Below are 23,836 nucleotides of genomic sequence, written 5' to 3'. Positions count from 1 at the left end.
TAACAATGATGGTCAAAAAGTCCCACAGGGATTATTCTTAAACAAATGACTTGACATGCATACATTCTGATATTTGTTAAATACTGGAAAGATATGAACCCTTACCCATATATAAGAACTAAAAAAAATTGGAAAAATTGATCCATTTATAGTAACTTATTAGGAATGTGTAGGAACACGGGCTTTGGCTTAGATCCCGTGACAATACTAATTGCTTCTGCATATTCTGCTAGGGTTGCTGAGCCTTAGAATCACCAAACTCAGATTCCAGGAAGTTTTCTCTTGAGGGTTCATCTAAATTGAAGTGACCCCATGCCTCAGCTTCTGTGGTCTTTCTCTGAAGTCATTCTGGTGGTGGATACACAGTTTGGATGTAATTGGTGTGACAGGTGAAGGGAAGAGCTGGGTAAAGGAAACAGCTGCTGGAGTTGGGGTCTCAAGTTGCTTGCTGAGAACTGAATTGCTGGTGAAAGACAGATCATGCACCTGTTTGTGTCTCTATTCTCTCCTTTTAGATCACAAAGATTTGTTTGTAAAGATAAGACCACAAGGAGTGAATGAATAATGATTCCTTCCTAAAACTTAATAGATTTATTTGCTGATGTTGGTGCAGGCAAAGTCTTTGAATTGACACACCAAGCTCTTAAAATTTGGCTCAGATAAACTTTGCTACATGTTTTATTCTTTCAGATGTTTTCTCTTCTAAACAAACCTCCCAAGTCCACCTGATGGGTGGGGTTTATCCACTCTGCATTCTCCAATGCATCTGACATATATCTCCAATGAAATAATTGTTTGCAGTCTCTCTCTTTGCTGCTGTATTTAAGTCTGTCACATTACAGCTATACAACCTGCTGATGGCCATCTTGTGCCTAGGGAGTTAGCTAACAACAAGTGAGTCAAGAAAAAGATAAAGAAAGCAATTCTTAATCACATTGTCTTAAATCCCATTATGACTTACCTAAAGCTGTGCCCTGGATTGTTCAATTACATGATCCAATAAATTATCTTTTTTATTTATGTTGGCTTGAGTTGGGTTTTCTGCTATCATGGAAGAAGGCTTAATATAATAAGCCTTCCTCCCATTGGACTATGATCACATCAAGGGCAAGACTGGGTTTTTCTCATATCTGTGTCTCCAGTGCCTTGGTTAAGTCTTTCCCTTAGCAGATGTTGTCAATATTTATTGAATTAATTAATATAGCATGGATTGAATTAATTAAGAGAGACTAGTTAAAAAAAACCTCAGTCTAATCATCCCATAATTAAACTTTCGTTAACTTTTTATAATAGCTCATAATTGCAAAGAATAGTGGGTTCAGTAAGAGAAATAGAGAACATAGGATTTGCAAGGAAAGATTAGATAACAAATAAATTGAAGTGGATGTAGCAATAGGAACTCCCCACCAGAGAAGTAGATATATATGGAGCTGCGGGTCAAGAGAGAGGACAAAATTCTCATGCCTTAAACCCCAGCCCAACTGCCATTTCTTCAAGGAGCCTTCCTGAAGCTGAAGGCTGTACTAAACGCCTTTCACTGTAATGTCTTCCATATTATGCTTCTATAAATAATGAATAACACTATTCAAGGTAGTTACAGGGTAGTTAGTAAACACTCAGAGTTATCTGGAACATGTGTTTGGAGGCTCCAGGAGACCAGAAGAGCATCCTGCAACATCCTTGAAGGAATGGAATGAGGAAACTGCCCATCTGCAGAGAAGAGAAGATTCTTAAGTAGAGTGCTCCATGCCACAGAGGCTGGTGTGCATCCTCCACTGGAGGCACAAACCTCCTCAGGAGCTGTTCGTGGCTAGAATTGGAAGCTCCACTTCCCAAAAACGAGGGAAGAAGAGATGGTTGAGCACCAAGTTCAGCTACTGATCAGTAAATTTGGCAGGCTAAAGTATAATCCTAAGAACAGCCAAAGTTTGATCCTGTCCAAGTCAGAAAGAAGCTGGTAGTTGCCATCTTAACTCTGCACCTGGTACGAAGGGAAGCAGGGCAGACTGATAATTAGTGCTGGTAGGAACTAGCTTCTTTCCATCCAGGTTAGATTGAAGCTCTGGTATAAACCCAGTCCCACTTCTGACAGCAAGGAAGATGGGGGAATCTGCGCTAGCCTCTCTGAGAAATTAAAGGTTGCACTGCAGAGGCTAGTGATAATCCTACTTCTGCAGTGCAAGCTGCTCCAGAAATTATTCTGTGGCTGGAATTTGAATTCCATTCCCCAAAAACAGGGGAAGAGAAGACAGTTGGCCACCGATTTCAGCTACTGATTGGTGGATTTGGCTGGCTAGAGTATAACCCTAAGAACAGCTAAAGTTTGAACCTGTCCAAGTTGGAAAGAGTACAATAGCTGCCATTTTGACTCCACCTCCAGCCTAAGGGTCAGTTGGACTGACCAAAAATCACAGTGACAGTAGAGATGGTTTCTTTCACCCAGATCGGCCTGCAGCCCTAGCCTATGCTTCAGCCCCACATCTGGCAGGGAGGAAGCTCGAAGGCCCTGCACCAGCCTATCCAGGCAATTGATGATACGTTTGGCTGGCACAGACTGAACAATCGGCAGTTTATGGAGCAACTGTGGTCATCTTGGACCTGCACTGCATAGATTGCTACTCACACCTGCAGCTCCATCCCTGCCCAAGGCAGGGGAGAAAGGGGCATGAAGCTTCATCAGTCTCTCTGGGCAACTACAGTCTAGGCCCGCATGACTTGGATTATTCCATGCAGCTATGACTCTGTCCCTACCTCTGGCAAAGAAGAAAGTTGGGAGAAGCTTCATCAATTCCTCGGGGAATGAGGGCAGCTTGAGACTCCACAGCTTATAGCACCAACTACATCCTTGGCTCCTACTGCACAACCAGCAAGAGAGAAAGGGCAAGAAGCCCTAAACTAAGAGAAAAACTGCACCCAAAATAAATACTCTAGTAAGCCAGTGCCAAGACACCAACAAAAAATTACAATCCACACCAAGAAACAGGAAGGTATGACCCAGGTAAAAGAACAAAATAAGCCTCCAATGACACAAAGGAGTTGAGACAACTAATCATAGATTTTAAAATAAATCTCCTTAATAAATTCAATGAGATGACCAAAGAGATGAAGGATATTAAGAAGACTTTGGATGAGCAGAAAGAAGAATTTGAAAGCATACATAGAAAAATAGCAGATTTTTTGGGAGTGAAAGTCACAGTAAATGAAATTTAAAAAATAACATTGGAATCATATAATAGCAGATTTGAGGGGCAGAAGAAAGGGCTGGTGAGCTTGAAGAAATGGACTCTGAAAGTGAACATACAAAAGAACAGATGAAGAAAAGAATGGAAAAAAATTCAGCAAGATCTCAGAGAACTGAATAACAGCAGAAGTCATGCAGACATGTGTGTCTTGGGTGTCCCAGAAGGAGAAGAGAAGGGAAAAGTGGCAGAAGGAATATTTGAAGAAATAATGGTAGAAAATTTCCCCACCCTATTGAAGAATATAGATATCCATGTCCAAGAAGCACAACGTACTCCCATCTGAAAACATCCCAATAAACCAACTCTGAGACACATACTCATCAGAATGTCAAATGTCAAAGACAAAGAGAGAATTCTGAGAACAGCAAGAGAAAAGCAATTCATAACACATAAAGGATACCCAGTAAGATTAATTGCTGATTTCTCACCAGAAACCATAATGGCAAGAAGACAGTGGTCTGATATATTTAAGATACTACAAGACAGAAACTTCCAGCCAAGAACCTTATATCTGACAAGACTGTCTTTCAAAAATGAGGAAAAGTTTAGAATATTTACAGATAAACAGCAACTGAGAAAATTTCTAGCCAAGAGACCAGATTTTTAGGAAATACTAATGGGCATGCTAGAGCCTGAAAAGAAGAAACAGGAGAGAGAGGCTTGGAAAAGAGTCTAGAAATGAAGATTACATCAATAAAAGTAACTAAACATGTCAAAAGAGTGGTGAAAATAAATTATGACAGATAAATAGTCAGTTTGGACTGTAAGGAATAAACTTAACAATGATGTAAAACACTTGTATTCAGAAAACTGCAACTCACTGTTAAAAGAAATCCCAAAGGCCTAAAACACATTCGATGCTCATGGATTGGAAGACTAAATATCATTAAGACATCAGTTCTACTAAAATTGATGTATAGATTCAATGCAATCCTGATAAAAATTCTACCAGCTTTTAAAAACAATCAAAAAGATGATTATCAAATTTATTTAGAAGGGCAAGGGGTCCTGAATAGCCAGAAACATCTTAAAAAGGAAAAGCAAACTATCATCTCCAGACTTTAAATCATATTACCTAGCTACAGTGGCAAAAACAGCATAGTACTGGCATAAAGACTGACACATAGACCAATGAAACCAAATTGATGGTTCAGAAACAGACCCTCACATGTATGGTCAAATAATTTTTGTCTAGCTTGTCAAACCCACACAACTCGGGCACAACAGTCCATTCAAAAAATGATGCTGAAAGAACTGAATATCCATAATTAAAAGAAGGAAAGAGAATCCCTATCTCACACCTTATACAAAAATTAACTCAAAAACAATCAAAAATTTAAAAATAAAAGCAAGAACCATAAAGCTTCTAGAATAAGTTGTAGGAAAATGTAGGAAAATGTCTTCAGGACTTGGTGGTAGGTGGTCGATTCTTAAAGGACATAAGAGGAAGCCTGAGATGGACTACTGATGTTTAATATATGTAAAAGTTTTAATGAGCTTTACTGTAAATGTGTGGAAAAGTATAGTGTAGATGGTAACACATAGTAATAGTTTATAAGTGGGTATGTGGCTGAAATTTGTAGTCTAGGTATGTAAATGCCAACTGACAGAATGCTAGAGAATAATCTAGGAACTGAATAACACAGTAAACCAAGAGGTGGATGAGATTAGTGGTTGATGGTATGGATGCAAGAGTTTCCTTTGTTAACTAGAGCAAATGTACATCACTATTGCAAAGTGGTGGGAATGTAGAGAAGCATGGGAAAAATATAACCAGAGTGATTAGGGACTATGGTTACCAGTAATAATGAAATATTCTTGCATCTATGCCAAAGATGTCCTGTGTCGATAATGGGTCAGTATGGAAAAAATGTGTGCCAAATGTACACTATGGGCATGATAACAATTGGATTATATCATCTTATAATTTATAACAAATGTTCTACCACTGTGTGGTGTGTTGATAGAGGGGTGTTGTTTGGGAATTCTGTACATGTGCATGATTGTCTTAGAAGCTTACAATTTCTGTCATAAAAATATATTTTTAAAATAATAATAGGGTGGGTTGGGGAAAAATACACCAGATATAAGATAAGGACTATAATTACTGTAAGATTCTGGCAATATTCTTTAATAATTTGTAACAAACCTCTCATGACAATGCAAGGTGTTGGTGGAGGGTTGATGTATGGGACCCCTGTATGATGTTATGCATGTTTGCTTTGTAAGTTCACAACTCTTACTATATACTGATTGTTTATGTATTTTCATATATAAATGATATAAAGATAATAAGGTGGGTTGGGGGGAAAATACTTTGGCTAGTAGTAATATTTTGACAGTGCTCCTTAATTATTAGTTAAAAATGTTCAACAACAATGCAAGGTATTGGTGGTAGGGTGAGGTATGAGAGTCCTGTATGATGTAATATGTTTGTTTTCTAAGTTCACAACTATTATTATACACTTATTATTTACGTATGTTTATGTATGAGTGATATATTTCAATAAGTTTTTTGAAAATGGGGAAAAAAACTGAAAGAGAAAGGACAGTTTCATGAGTAGAAAATGGACTAGGAAAAGTTGACACAGAAGGTAGCAAGGGAAAGCTAGAAAAAGCAAGTTTTGTAGTATAGAAGAGGCATAGGGAGGATACTAATAAAAAATGGCTTTGACCTTCATAGTAAAATGTAAAGCAAGGCCATATAGATAGTGCGAGGGACTATTAGAAGTGAGATATAGTCTTGAAAAAAGTTGAAAAGTTTGAAATAGATTTTGAAGGAAATGTGATAGAAAGTCCCTTGGGATGACCAAGAGTTTGACTAAGAAACATGGAGTGCTCAACTAAGCTTAGAAAATAAGCCATTTGAATGTCATTTAATAGCCTTGCTTTAACGTTTGGAAATCTAGAAGTAGGAGGCAAGAGAGTGGATAAATGCCCTTCCTGGGGTCAGAATTTACCCATACTTGTTCCATGAAAACACAATGGATAAGGAACACCATGAGTGTCTTCCAACCTTCCAATACATTCTTAAATACCTGGCCCTGAGAGCAAGGGTGGGAAGAAAGAAGAGAGACGCTAAGAAAGGGTTGCTGGTGAGGGCAGGGATCCAGACTTTTGATTAGAGGAATCTGAAATTCAGTAGGAATTAAAGAATAGGAGAACAAAAGATAAGAGTTATAGTCAAAGAAGGAACTTTTGGATTTAAAGTTCCTTTTGTTAATACATACTTTTAAACCAGTTTTTACAAAAGGGTTAAACCATTTTTACGTGAATAAAGACCTCTATCAGGTTTCCAGGGACTCCTCCCAATCCTGTCTTGTTCACTTTTCTTCATTCCCCTCGTCAGTCTTCCATATTCCAGTTTCTTGCCAATTACTACATATTCCTCCAGGCATTACCTTCCATCTTAATAAATCTTAGGACTACTTTAGAAATATTTATCATTAGTTTTGGCACTTGTAACATCTAGAAAATTCATCTTTACTATTATCATTCTATGTTTTAAAATGTTTACTATGTGTCCATTTCATATATGTAAAACATAACATTTATTTCAGAACACTTGGGAATGAAACAAAGAAAATAGCTCATTATGCACACATAAGCTGTGAAATAAGACCCTGATTGGTGTATATCACCATATCATTTCATGATATAATCTTTGAATCTTAACCATTCAGGCAAAGCTTACAATATATACCAAGAACGCATTGCCCATGCTTTTAGATGTAAAATAGTGCTTGTATGATCTGACTTTGTTAACCAAAAAAATAAACCAATTAGCCAATGTCAACAAGGAGAGGCCAGTTCGATACAATGTTAAATATAACCAGCCAGCTGGATTCAGCCTTATACAATATTTGGATTTGAGGGTGAAAGATAAAAGTATCTACTACTCCATTAATGAGAGATGACTAGCTTTCCACATCCTGCTACTGTCCCTTCCAAAAAAAGAATACTATAATGTTGCTATTCATAATGATATTATTATCATAACAACAATAATAACTAGCATTTCTTAAGTATGTACTACATTCTAGTTACTTCGCCCTATTTTATCAAATTTACAAACCTGCCTCAGAGATAGTTATAATTACCCACTCTAGAGATTTAGGAAAGCAAAAGCCCTGAAAGTCAATCTTCCCTTATTTGGAGAAGGGACTTCATCAAACCATATTATATAATAATAATATCAAAGATAATTTGTGCATCTATTAAATTGATTTAAAATGCTTTAATAATTTAAACTATAGGCTATGGCTTTCGAGCATAATATTTACTATTTAATATGTAATTAAAAATGAGGAATCTAATGTTGGTTGAAAGAATGAATTTTTCAAAAATAAAAACATATTATCTTTCCAGAAAATGAATTATCCATGTCAGATATGTTGCTATAACAACAAAATCAACAAAGTTGTTGTTGCACCCAAGTATATAACTAGTTGTGCCTTTTATGATAGAATCCTCAAACCATTTTTCCAGGCATAGGATTTATATTCATGGTTTGGATGTCATTTTTATAAAGTTAGTTTCTAGAAAAATAAGTTAATATTTAACTTTTCCCCCTTCTCTGTTATTGAAAATGTGTGCGCTTGCTTTCCTCCTCCCACCCAACAGCCCCTTCACCCACATTTTCCTAAAGTGGAAATGAAAAGGGGAAAGGGAGGTGGTAGTGAAGTGGGAAGGGGTTTCTTTTTCCTTTCATAACGGGATAGGGGTGGACAGGGTGTGGTTTATTCAATAAAAGAAGCATTTTCTCCTTAGATAAATGACTCTTTCTCACCCAGAAAAGAAATATGGTTTTAAAGTTGGGTTCCTGTTGATCACACTTTCTTATATTTTTCATTTTCTCAAGGGATCATAAGTCTTAATTGCTTTGTCTTTACACCCCCCTTTTTTGGCATCTAATTCAGTTATTTTCATGTTTTCAACAAAAGAAAATATCAAACATTTGGAATTGAGGAAGATTTTGTCTTAAAAAATAACAGGCCATTAGGTTAAAATAAGTAAACACGTGAACTGCACTGACGTTTTATCTACTTTTATAGAATCCATTTTTATTCCTGGTAACACTAAAGATGATGTTTGTGTAACAATTTCTATATCCATTTTAAAATTGCTATTATTGTCTATTTTATGCAATGCTTCTTCACTGTCATATGTACCTGCAACTTTCCTCAGTTTACTTTATTGTGTTGCTATTGCGATTTAGATGTACTTATTAATATAAGTAACCAAAATCATTAATGAAAAGACACAAACTATACAGAATACCTGGGTGCTACTGGATGCCACCAGGCTTTATTTGTTTGTTTATTTATGGCAACCTATCTGGCATGCATATTTCTTTTTTTAAAACATAATTAACTATCCTGGAAATAGAAATATTTACATTGAGATATGTCATTTTTTTCCACAGAGATTATTCTGCTCTTTTTTAGCGGTCTATAAATCAATAAACATTAGGCATCTATACTTTAAATCAGTCTAATGTTTCAGGCCATTTAAATAAATGTAAAAGTATTGATGCATATTTCACCTTTGATACTTTAATTTTAAAAGACCATTGTGCCTCAAAGTGATTAAAAGCAGATACTTATTAGTAGCAGGAGGTCCTAAAGGCAAGATTATAAAATATTTTTAATCCTAACTTCTAGAAAAATGTTAAATGATGCCATTACTAAAATAACATATGTATTAGAAAATATTTATTCATAAATAGTTTATAAACATATCGAATATATTTTGATAAAAACTATTAAATAGTTTTTAATTTAGCTTCAGTACTTAAGAACCTAATAATGGCTAATGGTTGGTGAATAAAATAAAGTTCTTCTCAGTGCTTACTAATGCTGAATTTCTGTCTTCACTTGACTCCTACCTAGTCTTGGCTGCGACTATTCCCCTTATGTAATTTAGTTTCAAAGTCTTATCCATTTGTTTCTTCTTTTATTGATATATAATATGCCTGATGTTTTATCTTCTGGGCATTAAAGAAAATAAAAAATTCCATTCTAGTTTCCTGCTAGGTTGTTAAATTGAGTCAGCAGCACTTTTATACTGCCAGATCTCATTATTATGAAAGTTTTGGGGTTTTCTTGTGGAAAAAGAAATTTCTAGGAGCTATTTAATCTGAAGCAACAGAAGAATAGTACTATATACATTTAGCGTTTTAAATGCTAAATGTAGGAATTTTTTGGTCTATGTTAGGATTTATTATCCTTGCCTCTCCCTCCTCTAAAAGGTACTTTAGCATTCTTTTTACAATTTTGTTCCATGTGAAAAGTAAACAAGAATGTTTTAGAAATTTTTAGGAGGAAACATTAGCATAATTGGTACCAATGGAAAACATCACATAACCAGTCCATTTGTCCCTTGAGATGATGTTCTAGAAAAGATATATAAAAAAACAAGAATAAAGAAAATGAATACATTACAAGAAACATTCTATTAGAAATTGCTCTACAGCTTTTTTCTTCAGTCTTATAATTTTATGTCACCTCAAAACCTCATATTGTCTTTATGATTGATTTTTCAGTAAATGCAATATTGCCATTTGTCTAGAGAAAATGAAGAGACGCTTGGATATGCCTGGAGCCCATTTGGGTACTAATGGTACTGATATTCGTGTATTTCAATCTTCTTCTTCTTCTTCTTTTTTTTTTCTTTTGCAGTTTTACTAAAGGGAGGAAAGAGAGAGGAAGAGAAACCATTTAGAGACTGTGCAGATGTATATCAAGCTGGTTTTAATAAAAGTGGAATCTACAGTATTTATATTAATAATATGCCAGAGAAAAAGGTAAAGCCAGAAGTGTTTGTTTACTAGATGTAAAGCAGATCCTAGTTGAATTGCTGAACAATCAGATTGATTTGTGAGCTTCTTACATTGGAAATATATCTGCCTGAACTCTTTTCTCCCAGAGAAACTCTCTGTCCAAGGTCTCTAAAAGATATAAAATCTACTTGCACAAACCTCCCCCCAGCCTTCACATCTCCTTTTCCTCTTTCACGCAGTTTTCTATTTCTTCCTTGCTCATTCCTTGGATGCCCCATCGCTCATAAGTGCTAGCTGCCTTATATAGATTATTATTGAGAGAACCTGCATGTTGAGTGCCTGAGAAAGATTTAGGAGCCACCTTTCCAAATCCTGAGAACCGACAAAGCACACATCCTTCTGAGTCCAAATATTGTGAGGAGGGAAGAGATATATTGCTATTTGCAGAACCACGGCTCCTGTTGGATGAGTAAAACACATCCTATCTTCACTTATAATCTTGAAAGGAGTTTCTTTTCATATTTTTACATAAAAGAGTGGATTAAAGTGTTGGGATTCACCCGTTTTGAATAGCGCCCAAAATAAACTTTAAAGTAAGCAATCACTGTCTTCCTTCTGTCTCATCTCCTTTCTATACTTTCTCCTTCCTTTACTCATTTAATCATCCATCCATATCTTTATCTAATAAATACTAAATGGTTGTCATTCATTTGTCAGTCACTGGCTAGGCACACAAATACAAAACAAACAGTTCAAGGTGCGGGGGTGAGACAAACAACTACCCATGGGAAAGTAATGATAGGGATAAAGAGTTTGAAGCAGGGTATACCAGAAGCCCAAGGTGAGACATGCAAGGAAAGTGGGACAAGAAGCAAGCACCCTGCTCTTCAAAATGCAAAAGATCTAGCTAGATGTCCAAGGCTTCATTATAATCCAAACATAAATCAATTTTACACCCTTACTTTTGTCACTTTTATATCACACATTTGTTTTCTGCTCCATTTGAGGATAGGTTCATACTTAATAATTATGAATGGTGCAACTTCATTCATCACTGGTATAAATAATTATCCTGGTCAGCACCCTTGCTAAGTTGGTATAGTCTGGAGGCACATTTTCTGGGTTCAAATCCTGTCTTCAATATTTACTGTGTAACTTGGGAAAATTACTTTTCTAAAATAGGGATAATGGGAGCACTTAATTTATAAAATTGCTGTAAAGAGTAAATTGTATTAAGTAGCTCTAAATTACTTTAAGGTGGTTGGTATAATACATTTTATTACCAATGTCATGATATGTGATAATAAGGGATTTAAAATAAAATTTATTATCTCCAAAAATTGCAGGTATGTCAGTCTAAAGCATTCATCTTCATAATAGAACAAACATTACTACCTGTGAGAGAAAACATGATAAGATAATAAAGGGCAAAGAATTCAGCATGAGAATGAACATTTAAGTCTAAGAGAAGATCAAAGTCTTATCCCCTGAAGTTCGGTCATCTGCCACTCTCACCACGCTCTGCTACTATTCCCAATACAAGTAAATCTAATGATGGACATGACCAGATGACCTGTGAACTTCTTCTTTCTGAAAAGCCATGGAGGCTATTTCTATGTGGTAAAATTTGCTTCTTTCAGGCTAGGACTATTAACCTCCTTAGGCTATTCTTTTTTCCTAGGCCCAAATCTTAGACGTTTAATTCAGCAGATATTTGACATTTCTGCATTTTATATTTTACATTTAATTTATTCAAGAACAACTCTGAAGCTCCCTATTTTCCTGAGGTGTGGATTTAAGTCGTTGTCCTAATAAACCGACCCAGGAGACAGCCACTGAGCTAGAGTGCCTGTGCACCAATTGCATTTCAAAACATTTTGGACTAGAGTTGTGTTTATACATGAATCAACACTCACGGAATGATTAAAACTTTATTTGTGGAAAAATGTGTCCCTCTGCTAGGATAATTACTTATACTAGTGATAACTGAAGCTGTACCATTCATAATTTTTAAGTATGAACCAATTGTTACATGAAGCAAAAAATACATATGTGATAAATGAGTGGCAAACGCAAGGGAATAAAATTGATCTATGTTTGGATTATAATTGACCCTGTTCCCCTGCATCCCTATAAAAATCATCATCTACCTCATTTTGATATGAATCAATCCTGTTAAAGGAAGATTTATCTTTAGGACCTCTACCCTTTCAAGTAGACTGTGCTTCATAGACATTTGATGCTCTACCATTGGGTGTGCTCAGGGAAGGCTTTGCTCATTGTAATAATTTCTGAAATTCTAGCAAGTGTAAGAGACTCAAAGCAAGCCTGAATAAAAACTAACAACAACAAAAAAAATAAGGTAGACTGTATGATATGGGATGCAGACCAATCAATTAAATTGGGCCTTTCAGGACAACAGACAAAGACTAAATATTAATAGAAAACATTAATCTTTTAGGCAGTGAGAGTTGCAAATACAACAGGATTGTTACACAGCTATTGTTTTGACTGCCATTATTACATGCCAAAAAACACTGTCTGCAAAATTTGGAAAAGTGTTATCTTTTCAAATGCAATGTGGAAATCAAAGGCAGTTTTGTAGAACTATTTAATTTTTCAAAAAGAAAGAAAATGGGAATTAGGTCATTTATAATGGATTTTTTTTCCTATAATGATATTAATGGCTTGTGTATTACTTTCTTTTCTGAATTCTCTTCAATGCATGGTAGTAGGAAACAGGATTTTTCCTTTCATTCCTTAAGTTTCTAAAACCAAACAGTGTCGTACAGAAAAAACAATCATGGCATTATAACTCTGCTTACTGTGAAATATTAAAAATTTATTTTCAAACTCACAATTCCTTGGAATAGACAGTAATAAATATGTTGAGCATTTTTTATTTAAGATTATAGGAAAATAATGAATGTCTACAAATCTAATCATTCCAACTTGAATGGAACATAAAAGTGTAAATGTGATGTGTATCAAATTTTCCCTTTTTGTTAGGGTTTAAACCACTGTGTTATGTTAAAAGGTGCTTAATGCTTGAAAGCCTTGACCTTGCCTGGGGTAGGAGCCAGTTGAATTTTTCTTGGATAAAGTTAAGTCCATGTCATATGATCAATAAATGCAACACGCATAGTACATGCAGTGAGGCTCTTGTCCCACAGGAAGGACATCCCCAGATAGCACAGACCAAGCAATATTGGCACAGGAACTTTTCAGGTCCTTTCATGTCTCAAATCTTTCTGAAACCTACCATCTATTTTCTTGAACTTCCTTAATCTCTTAAGGATAGACTTCTATTTTTTCCTAACTAGAAATAACAATGTTGGTTTTTTGTGTGTTTGTTTGGTTTCCAGAGTAAATCCAACTTCTTAAATGAATATATATAAAAATAGAAACTAAAATGCTCAAAGGTGATGCTAGTATTATTAACTAGAGGCTTATAATAGTAATCATAAGGAAAATTTATTAAGCTTCTACTTCTTTTGGATTTATGTATTCCACATATAATTCATAATAAGTTTTAAATAGTATAAATTAGGTACAATGATATATAATAATGAACTATAATATATAAGATATCATTGTAATAATTTCTGAAGTTCTAGCAAGGGTAAGAGACTCAATACATAATAAAAAAAAATTATCGCATCTATACAGTTCACATAAGAGATGAAGTGGCAAAGTATTTCATTTAGTTGTTTCATTAATACATCCTATAGGTGACTCAACCAGGAGTTGAACATAAGTCCACCTCATTCCAGAACCCATTCTTGTTTTCACTATATCTTACTGAAATTCCTAACCAGGAATTAGATGAATGTCCTACAAATTATAATAGAGTGAGAAAAAAAAGATACTCTGAAAAGTAAGATGTTATACAGAATGTAACCCCCCCAATTTTAATGCTTAAACTTAATAGACACTTAGAAAGTATTTTGTGATTTGATATTACAGAAGTCAAAATGATTTCTCTGTCTATAATTTTATTCACTCTCCCATATTTGGGCCCCTGGATACTGAATTGATTTACACAGCCATTCATTATAAAGTACCAGGGAATTAAGATAAAACCCATGGTTATAATTTAGTGAACTAGCTTGATTCTTTATTAAGCCAAACTTCTTTAAAAGCACTAGGTATTGACATATTCAGAACTGATTACTTGACAGCCAATGTGATTATTAAAGATCAAAGCCTACTTACCATAAGTGGTAATAAACCTAGAAAACACTGAGCATAAAATATAAATTGAATATTATTTTCTTCACTGCCATTTATGCTATTCAGTTGGCTTTAAACTAAACTTTTAGGCCAAAGGAGCTTTGATAAACACTTACCTAGCTTCTTTGCTTCAGTATAAACTTAAGAGTCAGAAAAACTGGTGCCGCTTACTGTCTGTGTGAATGTGGCTCACCATTCTGAACCTCAATTTATGAATTTATAAAATAGGAATTATAGTCCTTCTATCACAGTGTTGTTGAATAAATTATTGCCTCAAATGTACTGACAGCACTTACCATATGCCTGCCACTATTCTAAACACCCTACACACATTAACTCCTTTAATCTTCACAAGAACCTTTAAGAAGTAGAAAACATAGGATATTAACCCAGGTAGTCTAGCATCCAAGTCTATGGCCCTGACCAACACACCTTTTAGCCCTATTGTGTGTGTGTGCTGCTCAAATGGTTGCTCTCGTTGAGTCCCACTAGGAATTGTGGAGCATATGTCAAGCCTTGTAATTTCTCTGTGCCTCAGCTTTCAACCCGGTAGTCTGCCTGGTAATTTCCATCGCACTATAACTCCAACTTTCTCTGAGTTTCCACTTAAGAAGTATTCTCAGAACTTCTTAACATGCACAAGTCATTGGATGACTCTGTTTGAAGGGAATTTTGTCTTTTTAAAAAATTTTTTGAGTTATTTTAAGACTTAAAGGGCACAGAATTTTAATAATGAAGATAACATTAATAATAATAAAAACCTGTGCAACATAGTTTTCTCCAAATTCAGTATTTGTAAATTTAATGATTCTTTTCCCTGAGTATGTAAGTAGACTTCACAGCTTTGCAAACACAATTTGGCAAACTTTGAGGCAAAGAATGTCTATTAGGAAATCAAAATACAGGAAAATTATGGATTAACTTGTCAAGGCAGAGTAAAATCTAATTGCAAAATGAGAAACATTTGTCTCCCACAACAAAATGTTTTTCTTGATAGTTTCATTTTCCCTCTCCCTAATTTAAATATCACCCATAAATATTCCACCTTGGCCCCTTCTCTTGATTTACCACCTGTGCCCCCTTTAGACTGTACCATCTGATTTTATTCCCACAGCACTCTAGTAACCCTTCTTACAAGGTTGCTAATGGCTCATTCTTTTCGAATTTAAGGCTGTATATTCTTAATCTTTATTGATCTTGACTTATCTGAAATATTTGATTACCTAGATCCCTTCCCCAACCCAAAATTCATCCCCAGGTTTCTTTGTACTCCATTATTGTAGTTTTCCTACCTTATTATTCCTTACTGCATCTCTATTCACTCAACGAATACTTATTTAATACTTACTCTAAGCCAGGCACTTCTCTAGGCACTAGGAACAGCAGCAAAAACAAAACAAAACAAAACAAAACAAAACAAAACAAAACGAGGTACTTGCCCCCATAACAGATTCTGATGGACTTTCTATCAGTTCACCAAATCCCAATCTTGGACACACACCCAAAACTATACTTTTTCCTTTACTTCTTTAAATTTTGCATCCATTTTCATGTTTTCAGCTATTGATTTCAGGAAGATTATTCCCAATACTTTGGATTTAAATAGATGTAGACTTCAAATCTCAGATCCAGTACTTATTATAAGTTTGGCCATCGATAAATTACTGAAATATTCTAAAGTCTCAGTTTTTCATCAAAAAATGGCAAAAAATATCATATCTACTTTGCAGGGATGTTGTGAGATTAAACTGAAAAATTCATGTAAAATTTTTAATTTATCTGGCACTTAACAACATGCCATTGTTTATGGCTGTTCTTTTCTTAGTCCATTATTTCCTTATCTATATTCTTGTCCTTGATCTACTTCCAATAGATCATCTTTAACTGCTCAGTAAGTATCCCCATTTTGAATGTCTGTCCTACTTCAAATTCTGAGTGTCCAAAACCATGGTCATTTTTGTTCTTTCACGTGTTAGTTCTCTTTCTTAAAGTTTTCATTTAGATTAGTGTCTCTATTGTTCTTCCCTGGAATCGAAAACTGTGGACTCCTGCATCTCTTTAATCCTATAGGAACAGTAATATTGAAATCTTCGGGCCTTTTGAGGACATGATCCATAGCACAGAATAGGTGCCAAAAATACTTGATTGAAAAATAAGTGAAAGTTATAATTAAAGAGGACCAAAGACTAACTAAAATTCATGTTGGAGACAAGGAGTAGGTATAGAAGGGTTAACAGTTAAGAGAAGCAAAAGCTTGGGAGAGGGAGGGGAATTTCAATTTTATAATCTTGGAGGTGGGGCAATTTCTAGGGATAATGAAGACCTAATGGTGGGTGGTTGTAAAATTGGAGGGAAAGCCCTCGGGAGAATATTTGACCTACTTTATATGCTCACAAATAGGCATATATCTCTCAGTTCTTTTCACTCTGAGGAAGTACATGGATAATTTGTCCTTTGAGTGACAGTTCTTGCCATTGCTTTCATACCCTTTAGCTATTTGTGCTCCCAATTTAAAACCTCAGGGAAAATGCTTGCGGTTTTTCCTTTAATCAGAATTTAGCTCTTTGCCCACACCGCCTGCCTGCTGTTGTTGCCTCATATCCACACCTTTAGCCAGTCTCCAAAATGTTTTCATATTCAATTGCCAGGGGAATGGTTTTCCCCACAGCCAGGCACTCAAATAATCATGCTGCCACACTCATGTTACATCAATTCTAGTGATTGTTCTCCACAGATAATCCCATTACAGAAAACTTTCTCTCCTTGGGTGGACTCTGGGGGAAATGAATCAATTTCTAAATAAATACTATTGTATCTGGAATAATTGAAATAAGCATAAGTCTTTGAAAGATTTGGATAACTTTTCCACATGGGAATGAAATTCTTGTCACATTCGGAAGGAATACAGTATGTCATATTCTTCTCTTATTGTTCATGACAAAAATTCAAGCAAATAATGTGTTCTCCATGTGATGAGGACCAAATTTTGCCTCTAATGTAATATTGAACTATCAAGAATAACTATGGTAATATATAAGCATATGGGAGTTAATATGCAATGAAATGTGGAATTGCTATATATGCTATTTTTAAATATTATGTTCCCCCAACTCCCTTTTCTTCTTATATTGCCATTTCAATTAACTAAAGATTTTAAAATTCCAAATCTTATGTTTTGGCAATAAAATAATCTGTAATTTGGGGGGAGTTAAGTAGTTTTTGATTTCTTTTTTTTTTTTCTTGAACATACACAATTGCCTATTTCCATTTCAGACAGATTTTTTTTCCCTAAATTTAAAAGTGTTATATAGTCTGAAACTGAGACCATTAATTTTCAGCTGACTGATTAAAAATTTTTATAAATAATTTATAAACTTTTGAATATGTTTAATCAGAAATAACTCAAATATGAATGATCACAAAAAAATATACAATAAGACATCTAAGTTAACATATTTCACCATAGAAATAATTTTTATACTTTTTGTCTGTAGGCCTCCTAATGAATTTTTATTTTGAAACATGTCTGGTATATGATTCTTTAAATAGACATAATTTCCAGTTGACTTTATTTTATCTTTCCCTGTCAGGTTTTTTGCAATATGGATCTTAATGGGGGAGGTTGGACTGTAATACAACATCGTGAAGATGGAAGTCTGGATTTCCAGAGAGGCTGGAAAGAATATAAAATGGTAAGATGGAGGAATTTACAAAAATTTTTTCATATTTTATTACTAAGTTATTCTTCACCAGGCTATATGACAAACCCTTGTGTGTTCAGGCATTTTTGAGTTCTTTTAAAAATAAAATGATATGTTTTAAAAATATAATAATATGTGGCATTATTTTCATTAGACAGTCAAAATTTTTAGGAAATTGTTTCCATGTGTACATAAAAAAAAAAAAAAAATGTATTACTGAACTGGCCTGGGCTTTGTTCCCAGTTGAATGGGGGTGGAAAGAGTTAGAACTCAAACTCAGGCCAGGGTACAGGAGCCTGGGCAAGGATGTGGTTCAGGGCTGAGGGTGTGTTGCAGAGATTGTACAAAGATGGCCTCAATCACATGGCTGGTGAGTCACCACTGGCTGTCCACTTGGAGCTTCTCCATGTGCTCTTTCTTTCTTTCTTTTTTTAATTTTTAAATCAATTTTATTGACATGTTAATAGAGCATAAATACATCCAACATTTACAATCAATGCCATTTTGTTTAATCATATAATTGTGCTTCCATCACTTCAATCATTAGAACGCTTTCATTATTGCAATAATAGCAATTAAAAAAAAACAGAAAAACTTCATCACCTCTCAATCTCTCTATGCTTCCCCTGCCATACATAACTGCTAATCTGTTTCTGTTTCTCAAGTATATTTCTATTTATACTTTGTGTATTAATCAAGGTGTTCCTCACAGTAGGGTAATTCAGGGTAGTAGAATTCTTACATGGAGGCTGACATCCCCTAAGCCCAAAAGCAGAAGCTGAAGATTTGTATAGACTCAGAAATGGCCCAGTGTCACTTCCACTTCATTCTATTGATGAAAGCTGATCTTAGGACTAGCCAAATTCAAGATGAGAGTCCTACACAAGGGTGTGAACTGGGAAGCATGGTTCTAAACAAGAGTAAATTACATTTTTATCATCATCATCATCGTAGCTAACCTTTTTAATACTTAATATGTACCAGAATCTGTGCTGTGTCCTGAACATAAATTCATATATATTATTTATAATGACATTTTCATCATTATCACCATCACCATCTCCATCACCGTCATCATCGTAACTAACCTTTTTAATACTTAATATGTGCCAGAATCTGTGCTGTGTCCTGAACGTATATATATTTTTTATAATGAGCCTATACAGTTCTATCACTATCTCCATTTTAAAAAGAAACTGAAAGTAAACAAAATGTTTTAATAAATGAAGGGTGGTCTCCGGTGTGTCTCTATCTCGACAGCATTTTGTCAGATACTTAGCTGAATACTTGGAAAAAAGGTGAATAAAGTTTAGAGTTAAACAAAGTTGGAATCTTGGTGCATCCAGTAAATCATAAATTCTAGTTGGAAAGGTAGACTGAAGCCAAGACAGAATTCAACAAATGTAAACATAAAGACTTTCACTAGATCAAAAATATACAAAATTCACTGTGAGAATACAAGATAAAAATGACAACATGGCTTGAGAACTGCATATTTGAAAGACGGGGAAATTTATTTAGCAATGAGCTAATTTTGTTTTGTTACCTAAAAACAAATTATAAATTACAGACTTGTGTACACTGCATGCATAATAATAGTTTTTAGGTCACAAAAATGCATAATTCATTGGTCTCTGCCATGGTCTGGTTACATAAAAAATATGATTTCAATTCTGGAGCATTATAACCAAGTAAAGTTTTTCTAAAAGCTACAAGAAGGACAGAAGAAATCCAGAAACCATGTCTGAAGCTGGTGAATAGTTGGAGCTAGTTAGCCTGGGAGAAAAATCAAACAAGAATTAGGCATAAATCTGTTTGATAGTTATTTTAATTAAATGAGTTGATGTATATGCTACTGAAAGTGTGGCTCAATACAAGGGTATTATCATCTGGGAGCTTTTTAAACATGCAGAATCTCATGATCCACCCCAGACCTACTGAATTAGAATCTGCATTTTAATAAGACTACTTTAGAGGCAGATCTATAATGAATGGAGGAACATTCCAGAGAAGAAAATTTTGACTGACCAAAGCTCTCTAATGATAAATTCTGTCCAACCATGAAATGGGCTGCCCTTTAAGTGGTGATACCCTTTCTGCGGAAACACTCCTGTGTAGAAACTGAATCACCAAATTTCAGGAATATTATAGAGAATTGGAAAGTTAAGCAAGATTCTAAGACCTCTTTCTGCCTACATGACTCTAAAATCTTATGAAAAAAAGATAGTCTTTGTTCTAAAAGTGGACCTTGAATTAGGTCTGTATTAACATTATGATTTCTCAAGCTTCCACAAGTTGAATTGCCTTTGGCAAATTACTTAACCCATACCTCACATACCTACTTGTTAATACTTCACCTGCCTTGCAAAGATGTTTTGAGGATAAGAAACAATATAAATAAAGCACTTGACACACAGTAAATTTTCAATAAGTGTTGGTTATTATCATCCAAGATTAAAGCATCAAAGTGTGCAAAAATTTTACTTAACTCCTCCAGAATAATTTTGTGAACCAGCTCAATTTATGATTATTTTCACCGGTAAAATGGGATGTGAAAAGATCATCTGAGAATCAAATTATAGATATAGATCTAGATAAATCTGAAATACATTATTATTAATATTAATGATAACAGAAAATTGAGTATAAAGTTGTCATCATGGTGACTTTCCCAAATGGTGAATTATTAGCTGTAAACATCTGCTGCCTTGGCAAGCTAAGCATCTTAAATTAGAGAGACTGTGAAGTATGGAATTGATTAATATCTTTTAAGTATCTACCATATAAATTTGCTATTTTGAAGCAATTTTTTTCATTATTGGAATGGGACAGAAATTATTCTTTAATCAAAATTTTTATAGGGCTGACACTCCCCCTTCGCTTACATACAAAAGACTATTGTATTTTCTTCAAATTTGAAATATGTATCAGCTGAATGTCAATTCTACAGGGTCAAAAAAGGAGATAAACTCAAAAATACTGAAACATTTTGTCAAAAAATGAGTCCAAAGATTTTTCAATTAGAAGAATTTATCTTATGTTAGAACTTGGTAATGTTCACCAAAACACATGGTAGAAAGTGTTTCAGTTTCCTCCAGAGCTTTTCTATTATCTAAAGACAAAATAGCCTGGCTCCACCAAGAATGGACATAGATCTCTTACAGCATTTCTTATCAATCATATCCATCTCTATTCCCTGCAGGAGAAGAACTGGCTGCTCCCTCCTTCAGTTTAGGGTGTACATCCTTTGGGAAAACAAAGGCTTCTTGGCATGTACCTCTTCCTTCTCAATCTTGACTGATCTACTATTATATACACTAAGATGCAACACTTCTCCTTTGGGTACTGGGTGTAGAAATAATTTCATCTCCCCACCCCTCCCCCTTCTTTCTGCCTTTTCTCAGCATCCCTTTATATTGGTTGAAGTCTGTGGGCTGCTTCTTGCCTCATAAGGTTTCCAGAAAAATATGTTAAGGCTATCAACTGATAAATATTATTATTATTATTATTATTATTATTATTTTAAAACTTTTTCCATGTGGAAGGCTTGCAGATTTGATTTCTATCATTGGCTTTAAGCCTACAAAAGTCTTTCACCTGAGCTTTGTTTTCATTTAACCTTCCTCTTGAGGAGATTCAGCCAAATCTGGTTTATGGATTTGTAAAGATGTTTGCCAAGAGGAAAGTCTGGAGTGGGCTTTTTAATGAGGCACTTAGGGAACTATATTAACTCCTTCAAATGGCGAGGATACCTTTTAGTGGCCTCCAGCAATAACACTTATCAGCAGTGCTTTCACATATAAAGCCCAGTGAAGCTAGGAGTTCCAAATAGGACCCTAGTAGTCTCACTTTATAGGAGGCAATGACTAATGCCCTGGAGACAAACTGGCTTTGTATTTAAAGCAATTATCCCCATAAACAGAGCTTCCTATTGAAACAAATATTTCAGTCTGAGCACCATACCTTCCAGGAGTTTTTTCGAGAAAAAAATTAAGAGCACATTTTCCACTGTGTTTTAACATCTTCCCATTAAAAGAAGAAAAATGTATATGAAATTTAAAATGTTGAAATAAATAATACTTTTGATCTTTCTTGGGCAGCAGTTAGAGGAGATGCACAATTTAATTGTGAATTAGAGCATCTTTAGAAAACAATAGCGCAGTTAACACTGACTTAAGTTTTCTTTAACTACGAGTATGAAAATAGATGAAACCATAGGATACATGAACTATGTCTGATTTCAATTTCATCTATAAAATGTCAGCACTTCTTATGAGCATTAGCAGACAAAATAAATAAGGTATCAGAGGTGATTATTTTATTAATACAGAAAAGCATAAACCAAAATTGAGCATTTCTGCAAATTTTGGTGAAAACTAATGAATACTGGTCTTCTCAGGCAATTTTTGAGTCAAATACAGCCTCAAGGCCAATTTTAAGTCAACATTAGTTAAAATTCAATTTCCAGTGGGTTTTTCTTTTCTTTTTATTAAAGAACTAAAGGAGAACTAAAATTAACAGTGAGTCTGAATTACGGTATCAAAATCTTTCACATGATTGTGATTGAGGTTACTAGATGTCCTTTCTGTGAAAGGTTATGGCATAGAATCCTTGGATTTATTCATGAAAAAGTAAATATTCTACCGTTTTACTATTGTTTATTCGTTCAATAAAGATTTGCTGCTTTTTCAGTATGGACGTAGAATTTTTTGTAAGCTCTTTTATTTTTATGTCTGTGACAAGATAATTGGAGTACAATACAGACCTGCAGTATTCTATTAGGTACAACAATGTGTAAAACTACCTTTTTGGATGTGCATCTTCCATCTCTGATTTTCAGGCATGGATATTAAATTTTTTTAAGGGAAAGCTTTATAAGGCATAATCAAAACTTGCTTCCTACTCTGGATCTTTGTGTGAAGATAGGCTTTTATGCCTGCTTCTTCTTTGTGCACCACTCAAGATTGTTTGCTCTAATTAGTATATATATTTTTCTCATTTGGACTCAAAATAGCTATCCCACATCAGAATTGTATGGTTTTCCACCTGTGGTGCACAGCAGACTCACTATGTGATTTGTAAACATACTGATCTCTAAGCCCACAGCAGACATCAGACTCTCCATGGGGGAACCAAGGCACCTGTGACTTTCAAAAACTCTGTAGCTGTTTCTGATATGCACACTGGTTAAAATCCACTGTCAGAACTGTTAATTTATTAGGAAGCTTACCCTTGGAGAGATCATAGTCTCCTGAAAGAAGGCAAATAAACAGAAAATTGCTACGTACATCCTCTAATTTTTATAGTATAATTAGACCAAACAACTAGAATTTTAAGAGCTTGTCATGTGTCAGCACTCAACAAAGTGCTTTAGATATGTTATCTCATTTATTTTCATAGTACAAATATGGAAGCTATGTTTTTAATCCATTTTGCAAATGAGGAAACTGAAGCTCAGAAGTAAAGTAGAAAGTTCCACAGCAAATAAGTGGCAGAGCAAGACTTCAATTGGAGTAAAGCCCCTATTTGGCAGGTTACTAATGTGGGAACCCATTTCTCCTTCTTTCACTTATTTTTCATCTTTGTGATGAAACATTTTGTTTCTGTATCTCTGTACTTGGCCATTAGAAGCTTTCCTCCCTACAATATATTTCTAACAGACATTTTGATTCATTATAGTCAAACGTTTTGCTTTCACAAGAGAAAATGTTTGAAGAGTTTTTTTTGAAATAGAATTTTTATTTCTAAGAGTAAGTTTCATTGCTTTCTTTTCTGCTGCTTCTTTGTTCTATTTTCAGTCAAAACAAAAAATGAAAAACAAAAAAAAATAACAGCAAACTGTTTAGGTTGGGCTATTTATCTCCACTCAAGGAGAGGTA

At 34.6% G+C, this 23,836-nt stretch overlaps 1 protein-coding gene across 1 annotated transcript in view; it reads left to right on the top strand.

The window, feature by feature from the left end:
* ANGPT1 (angiopoietin 1) overlaps positions 1 to 23,836 on the top strand; it is a 247,053-nt gene that overhangs the window by 178,575 nt on the left and 44,642 nt on the right. Inside the window, exons 5-6 of the mRNA XM_004457536.5 lie at positions 9,923 to 10,047; positions 17,847 to 17,948. Coding sequence (XP_004457593.1) covers positions 9,923 to 10,047; positions 17,847 to 17,948 — 227 coding nt within the window. The remainder of the gene's footprint in view (positions 1 to 9,922; positions 10,048 to 17,846; positions 17,949 to 23,836) is intronic.

Source organism: Dasypus novemcinctus, chromosome 14, assembly GCF_030445035.2.
Source record: "Dasypus novemcinctus isolate mDasNov1 chromosome 14, mDasNov1.1.hap2, whole genome shotgun sequence".
NCBI lineage: Eukaryota > Metazoa > Chordata > Mammalia > Cingulata > Dasypodidae > Dasypus > Dasypus novemcinctus.
Note: the sequence above shows the minus strand (reverse complement) of the source record. Positions and strands in the feature narration are given on the sequence as shown.